Source organism: Cyprinodon variegatus, unplaced genomic scaffold (genome assembly GCF_000732505.1).
Source record: "Cyprinodon variegatus isolate N-32 unplaced genomic scaffold, C_variegatus-1.0 Scaffold1036, whole genome shotgun sequence".
Lineage (NCBI taxonomy): Eukaryota > Metazoa > Chordata > Actinopteri > Cyprinodontiformes > Cyprinodontidae > Cyprinodon > Cyprinodon variegatus.
The window spans coordinates 43167-54085 of NW_015151489.1; the positions used below are offsets into that span (position 1 = coordinate 43167).

General features: G+C 36.9%; 1 protein-coding gene across 9 annotated transcripts in view; it reads left to right on the plus strand.

Moving 5' to 3' along the window:
• The window catches only part of LOC107100959 (guanine nucleotide exchange factor DBS-like), a 67438-nt gene that overhangs the window by 40496 nt on the left and 16023 nt on the right, over nt 1-10919 (plus strand). For 8 of the 9 annotated variants that reach the window (XM_015399669.1, XM_015399664.1, XM_015399663.1 and 5 more), the window contains exons 3-4: nt 1394-1508; nt 4326-4416. In XM_015399669.1, coding sequence (XP_015255155.1) covers nt 1394-1508; nt 4326-4416 — 206 coding nt within the window. Of the gene's footprint in view, nt 1-1393; nt 1509-2159; nt 2489-4325; nt 4417-10919 lie in introns of those variants that run through there. The other variant, XM_015399672.1, reaches the window with a different exon arrangement.

Consider the following 10919-nt stretch of genomic DNA (forward strand, 5'->3'; position numbering starts at 1 on the left):
CACAAATACACCCTCTTTTTTTGGGGGGGGGGGATTTTGGGTTGCCATGATGATCACAGCTGCTCTGAGAATAATTTACTGTGGTGATGATATGCTGTGCAGTTTGAGCCTCTGGGGAAAGGAAAGGTCTGCTCTTTGGATGTGGGCCCATTGTCCTTAAGCTTTCTGAAAGTCCTTTAAAATATACAAACACTGATTAGAATCTGAATAAGAAGGATCCAGATATGTTCTAATCACTCTTTGCTTGTAAAGGAAAACATATTATTTGGACTTTTGCACAGTTATATAGTGGATCGGAAAGCATCTGGCATTTCCTTCCAGGATATTACTAAATAAAATGAACTGGGATTTGCTTCCTTTAGAAGACGATTTGTGTGTTGTTGAATTTCCATATAATTTTTTTTAATCTGTTAAGGTCTCTGCGGTTTATTGGAGAACGTGGAGACCAATTAATACAGCAGACAGGTTGATAAGAAACTTCCCGAGAAGTTTAAAACAGGGTTTGATCCTAAATTAATGTCTCTAGATTTAAACAGCTCTTAGAGATCCTCTCAGTCCGTCATCCAAACACGGGAGTATATAACGACTGCAATCCTACTGGGACATGGTATTAATCATAGAAGCAGCCCAGCTGTCTGAGGTAACTCTGAGAGGTTTGGGGGATCGAAGAATCTTTTATTAGGACACCACAGCTCTTGTATCTGGTTTGGGAGATGCAGGATCTCATCTTTGCTTTTTCCATTTTATTTGTGGTTCCTCCTCTAAGTCAGAGGGCATAATTCTCCATCAAATAATATATGAATGTAAACACTTCTCTGGTCTGTTGCGAGGAAGAAAGAGCTCACCAATGCGCTTGTGACCATCCCAAGAAGTGCACCTTCCAAGCTCATCTCACTGAAAGGAAACCCTGGGAAAAACCCAGAACCTGCTGGAGGGATAATGTATTCAGCATGGCTTAGGCATGGCCTGGGACTCCCCAGAATTGGCTTCCACTGTGGAGAGATTGCAAAAAAAATGTTGGATCAGGGGTAGATAATGAATGGAAAAGTGCAACAAGGTTTACAAGAAGGTTTTCTTAACAAAGACAGCCAAACGTTTCCTGTTTCTCCTCTTTATCCAACACAAAATGCAAAACAAACGCACAAATAGTGCACCACTGTTTGTTTTCACTCTGGCTGTATTTTCCAAAAAAAAAAAAAAAATGCAAAAGTTTGTTCTTTTTTATTTTTTGATCACAGACCATCTAAAACAGTCTAAGATAACCCTGTTGAATTTCCTTGGAATCAGAAATTAAAGAGCTCGGAGAAGTCAATAATGTCCATTCAGCTGTCAGCAGGTCATTAGAATAAATTGGTTCGACCCTAAACTCATTGCTTGACCTCTGCCTCTCCAGGGGGCCGCGGGATCAACGGCCACCCCGTCATCTTCCTCCCAGACTTCCCAGCGTTCAGCGAGCTGCCGGAAGAGGAGCTGCAGAATGTGCTCCGTTACCTCACAAGCGTTCCCAGGTTAGTGTTCCTGCTTGATTTCAGCACTTTAGATGACTTCTCACTGAAGGGAGGGAGGTGTAGTACCAAGCAGTGCCTACAGATGCCACCACAACACTAAAGGCATAGCACAAGAAAAAACTGATAAGAAGGCTTAAATTGGTTATTTTTAGGATAATTAATTACTGTAAGACACTAGTTAACTCATGCTTAAAGGATTTGAGTAGGAAAATATTCAATTAATCTTTATGTTTAGAATAAAATGTAGAATAAATAAAGCTTTAGGGATTGTCTTTAAGGTCTAATCAGTTGTTCCTTAATTAAATGGAATAAGAATGATAATCTATTTGTCTTTTCTCTCATTTTTAACCCTTTACTCTGTCTTTTCTGCTCCTTTTCCTTTGGACTATGTCCCCACTTTTACTCACACATAAAAGTAGGAGATTCATGTTTATCCACGTGACTGCGTTGTACATGCTTCTCTTTTTTTTGTCTGCGTCTGATCACTTTCATATATAACATCCACCCCACATCCCCCCTGTAGAGTCCCCTCCCTTGCTCCTCTCTTCCACCCTGAGCTCGGATTGGTTGTGGGACTGCAGAGACGACTGTAATTGGCTGTGGGAGGGAGCGGCTACGAGGTGGATGGTGGAGGAGCAGAAAGAAGGAGGAGGGAGATGCTCTGCAAGGATGGGAACAGTCACCTCTCTCCGTCTGCAGAAGGCAGAAAAACTGTGGTCTTACTCATAATAAAGAAGATTTAAAGAAGATCGGATTATAATTATGGAATATTGAGGGTTACTTATTTTATTTCATCCTGAAATATTTGGATTTCTCCGCATCTCCATTTTCACTGGATTTGGATATTTTTTTCTTTTAACTGGCAGCAATGGACTGAGGGTTTGCTGCTGCAGCGTTCGCTCTGTACATCATCTGGGTGTCTGTGTGTGCGTTCAAGCCGGCCAAAGATGACAGCCACATAGTGCGGCTCTGCAGCGTTAGTATGTTGTCAGAACACTCTGTTCAACGTCACCGCCTGTGTGTCGAGGTGTCAGGGTGCATGTCATGCTCTCCAACAGGATCTCTGATGAAAATGCGGCATTGTCTCCCACACACACACACACACACATGCGCACAGCCCATAGGAACATTAGCTTAATGAGGCTGCTACATATGGCCCTGCCTGTGGAATGAATGGCCAGATTTTTCTCCCTCTCACACAACAGCGCATTAAATGCGGAGCCAAAAGGTTGCCATGGTGATCAGGATCATAATTGTTGATGAGAAATGATGCCTGCTGGTGCTTAGGATGCTGTTAGTGGGGCTCTGAGATTTATGGGGACATGTTTTGACCCTCTAAATGTGTCTAGATGCAAAAAGAAGAAATATAATGTAATAAAAAAAATGGATGGATGGGGGGGCTGTTCCTCTACCAGTAGCCTTGGAGCTTCTACACATTTTCTTCACTTTTCTTCGGCCTCACCTCTTCTTACTTATTTCTCCAGGCATGGGGGCCGCCAAAAAAGCAGCTTTTTCATGCACCCTTGGTATTCTGTCCCATTGTTCGTCCCTTTTCCTTTTTTCTCATTTTTTTAACTACCCATTAACATGCGGTGGGTTTGCATCTTAAGTCCAACAGGATCTTAGCTTGGTTAGCTCTCACCACATTGAGAGGTGACTGACACATTGACCCAGTGGTTTATCAGATTTTATTCTGCCCTTATGTTTCTGTACACTATGTCGGTTCTCTTCCAGTTTCCTCTCATCCCTGGAACCCAACTTCCTAATGCATTCTTAGGGGTTGAATGTTTTCAGTAGCTCCAATGCTAACTGGTCCTCTATTCCCTGTAGATACTGGATTTTAGTTGGAAGTTGAAGTCTGAATCTCCTCCTTTGGCCACATTTTAACTCAGCCGGGCTGATTTCTAGGAAGGAATAGCTGTTGACTATTGAGCTTGCTTTTCCCTTTAACTGTTTGGTCCACAATATAGTTGATAATTTGCTTGGTGAAAATCATGTTGGAGGTTGACAAGGCAGTTAAAGGGTTAAGTCAATATCTTGCTTAGCGTTCGCACTCAGCTTGTAGAAAAGGTAACGTTACACCTTTTAGTGCTTCTTATAATGCATTACTACTAGGAATTCTCGCTAACTTCACAGCATTTGACCTACTACTCAGAGCTGAACAAAAATAAATCATCCCATTCCGACCTCTGACCTTTTGTTGGATCTGCTTTCTATTTTTTTTAACTAAAGACATAAGAAAAATATAACTATCTGAATGAAAAGTGATTAGGGAAGCCCCGCTTCAGGTTTTTTTGGTTGTTTTCTAAGAATTAAACCCCTTCAAAAAATGGAAAAAATTATGTGCTGGAGGTTTCAGTGCAAGACTCTCCTCATTTATACGTCTCAAAGTCCAAAAGTCATGTAAAGTAGACCTGCATATTTAAATGTACAGGCGGAAATTAGAGGGAGTTCTTTGTTATAATGCATTTTTTATTTGCAAAGAAAATCAGATTTTTTTTTCAGCATTCATCTGATTCACAATCAAACAAAGAATGATCTGCATCATTTGATTCAGATCTTATTTGTTGCGCCTTAACAGTGCATCAGATTCATGGTTAATATTCCCCCAGCAGAAGGTTTGAAACCATTTTTACCAAAAGTGTTTTATGCTAGAGAGTCCTGCAGGGAACATGCATCAAAACGCCCCCCCTCCCTTGTTGGGTTCACATAGTGTTCAAACACTTAGCAGAATTTGCACCCCTCCTCTTATCTAGCAGCAGCACATATGCAGCAAAGTACCCTTTTCTCTGTGATAACATTGCCTCTCTCCTGCAGCACCACAGCATCTGAAGTGGGCTTCATCCTGATAATCGACAGACGGCTGGACCGATGGGCCGCTGTCAGAGCCACCCTGCTTCGCATTGCAGTAAGATCCTGTCCTTTTCCTCTGTTTGCTTGTGACTAAGACAGAAAGTGCTGCTGATGAAGCTGCTCTTGGCACCGCAAATGGCTGTTTTGGAGCTTGCTGCTGGTTTACATGATATAATGCTTGTTTTTACGCTGACCTGTGGGTATAATTAGGTGTGTCACCACTTCGAATAATGGATGTTTTAGGATGACACTTTACAGTATAACCGCTTCACTGCTGCTAGAAATTCATGAACTGCATGTTGAAAGGACATGTGCTGGGAGTCGGGCGATTTCTCTGCATCTCTCTGGGTGTAGAAATGAGGTGGGAAGTTAAAAATAGCGTATTATGCTGGAGTAGGAGGTGGAGTGTCTCACAACATGGAAAAAATGATGAGGCGCTCCTGTTAGACCAGAAACAGATATTAGCTGCACACCTTTGGTCATTAGACTAATTGTAGCTAATTGTTACATCTTTTTTTTGTCCGTTTCCTATTAGCCTACAATAACTAGAAGAGGGAATAAAAAAGTAAAAGGCAAACAGTTTTAAATAAACTCTAAAACAAGAAACAATCCATGTAAGAATAGAAATTTTAAAGGAATAGAAAGCAATCAAATCAAAATTTGATCAGATTGACATGTTATGTTTTTTTTGTTTTGTTTTTTTAGCTTTTATACGCTTTAGAGTGAAGGCAAGAATGTTTAAGATTATAAAGGTTGCCAGCTTTGTTGAAATGAAGCTAAGACGCTGCTAAAAGCCCCAACAAAATTGATGTTTACAATGTAAAAAATAGACAACTTCCATAGACTAAATCCTTTTAAAACTTTTTTAAACGACTTTATGTACACCAGATTTGTGTTTTGTTGTTTTTTCTGCAAAAAGACTGTGTTATGTAATGGGTACTTTTAAAAATATATATAAACTTATTCACTTATTTACACTGTAAAATGTTTCTTTTTTTTTTCACCAAATGCTTGTTTACACTATGTAAATTTATTACAATTATCATTTTTTACAATAAAAGAATTGTGCAAACCGGCTAATTATTCACACAGGAAAACACTTTTTGTGCAAACTTAGATCCTTGTTAACGTGGTAACAGTAATCTAGATAAGTCATTTTTTTTTCTTAAAATAAATGTATTTGTTCTTGAATTGAGGAGGTAAAAGAGACATTTTGTCAATGGAACAAGACAATTTACATTTGAAATAAGAAAATACAATTTAATTGTCTTATTTCAAGTGCATGTTATCTAAATATCTTATTTTAAGAGTAAAAATTCTCATTGCATTGGTAAAGTATCTCATTTACCTATTCAAATTAAGGGTAAATACACTTATTTAAGAAATGTTTTATTATTTCTTCCATATCAGATGCCTGTTTAACCTGTATAATCTCTCTGTACAGATCACATGCTTGTTCACAAAGTTTATAACCTTGTTTGCACCACAAATCCTTGTTTACGTCATTAAAACTGATTGACCAGATATAGTTTTTAGTTTAAAAACAAAAAAAACTTCATGCATTTTTTACAATTTAAAATATTGTACAGAGTCCATTACTCTAAGTTGCAACTGTCAAGCGACCTGAGCCACAGTCTGGTACCTCATCATTTCTGGAACCAATTTACTGCTATTTTATCTAAACTAAAAATTTATATAAATCATTATTTAGCTATATGGGAAAAATCTGGTGTTTTCTTGATGTGTATGACCAATCTATTTCCTCAAACAAAAAAAACAAAATAAATTTTAATAGACAAGATCCTTTTTATTAATGTTGTAGATCCAACCTTAGACCTTATTTACAATAATAAATACTATACTATTTACAATAATAAATACTATAAATACATGAAAATACATGTAACTATAAATACATGTAAATTCATGTGTTATATGGAACGGCCTTTAGATTTGGTTTGACTTGACTTTTGTCCATTGTAGGCCTATTGTTTCATTGGAGGAAAAAGAAGAAAATGTACTGAGGAAAATTATGTATTTTCTTGATGTATATGACCAATCTGTTCCCTCAATAAACAAAACTATAAAACAAAACAAAATGACAAAAAATATCAGCTTTACAATTAATTAAACAACCTATTTTGAAGTTAAATACTTCCATTAAAGGGATGTAGCCTTCTTTTAATGTGTAGTGCTTTTAAAGATAACCTACTGCAAAAAAAAAAAGATAGATTCCTTCATTATAAAAAAAAAAAAAATTTTATGTAGCTGTTTTGTTTCCTCTTAAAGACTATGCAGCTTTATTTTGACATTTGGGAGATAACCTTTTAGATTAATAAGTTTGTGTGCCTAAACATGTATTCTCATGGTACGATTATCTTAAATGATCTCGTCCATACTCCTTCTAAATATTTTAAATCAGCTCTGCCAGCTTGAGGACAAAGCTTCACCTTACCTTACCCATCTGTTGTCTGGATGCTCACTCTCTCTGGTGCTGATTAACTCTTCCCGTCTGTGTAAATCTATGTAAATGTATGCTAATCGGACACTAATTACCATCCAGTCTAATTGCTACGTTTGAGGAAATACTATTCCCATTGTGGCAATAAGCCATTATGAGGTTCCTTTTTGAAGTAACCATACCTGTGGAAAAACATCTGCACACTTGAGATGCAAACATGGCAGTAAAAGTGGTCCATTATCACTGTCTGCTGTCTCACAGGAGCTCTTTGATGGGCCGTCGGCTTTATTTATGGGATGAATCAACATTTCCTCCCACTACAGGTTTCTGGGAATGCCTGAACAAAAATAAAGAACCGGAGCAATGATTATCATGTCAACATTTCTGACAGTTTATTATATAGTTTAAAATAAAAAATTTATAATTTATAAAAAATTTTGATCAGAAAAAAAAAACATTTTTTTTTATTTTACACTGGGGAAAAAAAGTATTTCAGGTCCAAATGGACATATTTCATCTTCCAAAGACCAGTTCTCCTTTGAAAGACGTGTTAACATCAGTTTTAAGCTGATGAAAGTATGAACTTTATAGGAAATGGACCTTGGGTCAACTTTACAGCGCTCAAAGCTCTCGATTTCTTTTTTTTTTGCTTTTAAGCAGCACATACATTTGTACATAAAGTCCATAATAAAGTTAGAAGTATTTTTTTTCTTCCAATTTTTCCCTTTTTTCGCTTTGTTTTGGCACAAATAAGCCTTATAAATAGGATGTACCTGTGTGGCAACATGAAGTAGGCTAAAACAACGACCTAAAGGACTTAAGGATGGAAAACTAAGACCAGAACATCCTGAAAATATTCTCCAGCACACACAATGTTGGGCTGACAGTATGATTTATTAAAGATACTGCACTCTCACTGCAGCGATGGTAAGCAGCTGGTGAGCACAAAAAGAAAAATCCACCTGGAAGAGGTTCTTTGAACACATTTCATTATGTCCAACTAAAATGGAAGATTGGGGAACTAATTGGGAAGGTTTCCTGCTGTGGTACAGTTAATGTATAAGAATATATCTGTATCTCAGCTGATTGGGATGCTTTAAAATCATTATTTGGATTTTTTTCTCTTTGCTTTATTTCATTCAGTCTCTTTTTTCCTTTATATAAAACCAACAATAGGTGGAGATCAGGCCAGGATGATTTATGTCTGTCACTGTGATAACTCTGTTTACATTGAGTTTATCAGCAGGGAAGCAGTAGCTGCTCAGCAGGATTTTACACCTCCCCCTCCATCTTATGATCTCTCCTTTCTCCTAATTTTAATTACTTCATTCTCTCCTGATTCAGTAGATTCAATTGTATTCTTTAAAGGTTTTTTTTTAATATAACATTACCTTTATTTTTAATGCATGAAGCATAGTAAGATGTTCACAGCAAGACAGACGCCATTATAACCTAACCTGAAGCCATTAACAGCAGGTGGTGCAAGGACATTGTCTCCTTCTCAAGCCTCTGGATGTCCTTTGTTGGACTTAAAACAAAGAGTGAAGCTTATTTTTCTCCCCATGAGATGTACTCTTAATCAAGGTCATTCAAGGACAAATTTTGCAATTTGCCGTTTTGCCAAAACCCATTAAGAGGGCATTTTTTCAGCACTTTATGTATTGTTTATGGACCTCAATTTCTTCTTTAAGTGGTACTATAGTTTTATGTGTTACTGTGCAGAGATTAAAATTCAGCTTAAGCAAGAAATAATGTGTTTTTAGGAGTGATAGAGCCTCATAAAAGACCAATAATGAGACATTAGTAGATGGAATTATAACAAATGTTTTAATGGGGTTCACAGCTTTCCTACATACACTGTAAAAACGTCTTAAAATTATAAAATTTCTTAAAATAAGTGTATTCACCATTAATTTGAGTAGGACAATTAGGTTATCTGCCAAATGATTAAGCATTTTTACCAGTAAGAATAAGATAATTACTTATTATGCACTTGAAATAAGAGATGGAAGTTGTTTTGTTCTTTATTTTAAATGTAAATTGTCTTATTCCATTGGCAAAGTGACTTATTTCCAGAAAATTTGATGACTTAGATTTACATCTTTGGCAGTGTATTATGCTGTGTAAACATCAGAGTGGCTTTATTGCACAATCCGGCAAAATGGAGTCGTTATTTTAAAGCCGATTTTTCAAAAATTGTCATTTTTAATCTCAGAAATTTTTAATAAACTGGGATAATTTCAGATGGAGTGGAGATCATACAGGCTGCTATTGCTATTATTTTTTTTTATCTCTTCTACAGGCATGAGTAAACCTGCCTTCCCTCCAGTTAGTAGAAAGGGGGACTTTTTTTTTTTGTCTTTGTGGCAGCACACCTTTGGGATGCAGAGTAATACATAGATAGCCACTGAACCAAGCAGGAGCATCGCTGCAGGCTGAAAAGGCAGATGGCTCTGTCAGCGGGTGCAAACACAAAGCTGGAAATGATAGCAACATGTAATATTAGCTTAAAAAGAAAAAAAAAAAGGTGTAATATAATTTTTGATGTGTAGACTTAAACGAAAATCCCTTCTCTCTGATGAAAGACAATTTTTCAGATGCAAAATCCAAAGTAGAGTGAGTCTTAATATCCTGGCTGCTCACCTCCCCTGAAGAGGACCATGTGGATGTCATTAGAGGACATGCCAGGAGAGGTTTACCTTGACCACCCATCCCTCCTCACTTGATGAATATAAATCAGCTCCGTCCGCCTTCTGATCCTTATCATTTATTAATGTGTGCTTTTCATCGGCAAGACCCACGTGTCCAGGGAGGCGTGCCTGCATTAGCATATATCTATGTCGGCGTGTCACGGGGATGCACCGAGCTGCTCGGGTATTGTCATGTTAATGCAGGGCTACAAATTAAACCAGGACCTCTCAGGGTTTATTGAATTTAATGGCTTCCAGTTACACATATGTTGCTCTGTGTTCTGCTGGTGGACGAGCAATGCTGCTTTTAGAAACAACAGACGTAAACAAAAAAAATGCCTATATTACATTTTTCATTTACCCAACAATCTGCTTGTGTTACAAGTGTAGCAAACTGTACGACACATGCTTCATGTAAAGATTTAAAGAAAGATTGAGGAAAATATTGCGGGTAGGAAAAAAATACAGTGAACCCTATGTTTGAAATTCCCAGTCTGGTATTTTTTAAGCTTTTCATGACTGTAATGCAGTCACTGTTTTAGAAGCATTGTAAAGAATAATAATAGTTTTAAAAAACTATATCGTTTAGACCTAATTTATTTTATTGTAATTGAGCAGTTTGCAAAACGTTAAACTATGCAATAAAAAAAACAAATCCAGGAAGATAAAAGAGCTCCTAACCAGGGAAATCATATCTTCTAGATCAGCTGTGGGAATACCTTTTTATATGTGATATGGCAGCAGACCATCATGATGGTGTCATGCATCTCTCTAAGCTTGCCTCAAGCCATGTATATGTGTGTGTGTCTGTGTTTGTGTGTGTACATGTCAGCCTGCATTGATTTATGCCGTCTAACAGAGAGGAGCAATTCACTCGGGGGTTTAGAAAAAAGCCACATCCAATAAAGTCTTTGAGCTGAGTGGCCTCTTGGGTTGTTTGCTGTCTATCTGATGGTTCTGCTGTATTTTTATCTGGTTTAAAAAGCTGTGGTTAGTCCAAATTTACACCACTAAAGTAATGTAATGTAGTGAGATATAGAGAATTAAGAAGATCAAGTATTTAAGTGAAGAAATAAGCAATTATTGAGTTTTAATGGTTGCTCCTTCTCATTTATACTGTAAGATAAATTTTTTTTGTTTTCAAAATGCAAAATATATTGGATCACCTAATGTTTGCAAAATTGAAATCTTAAAGAACTTCTTTGAATGCATAGGGTAATAAATTGTGGACATCAAAATTATATGTTTGAGATGCTGAGATTTAAAAATGATGAAAAAATTTTTTTATTTTGAAGCTTGAAGAGATGCAAAAAATAAGCTTAAAATAAAGGAGCATTTTAGATGCTGACAAAAATAAAGCATGAAAATGATAACGTTAAGCATTTAGAAAAAAAAAACAAGACAAAT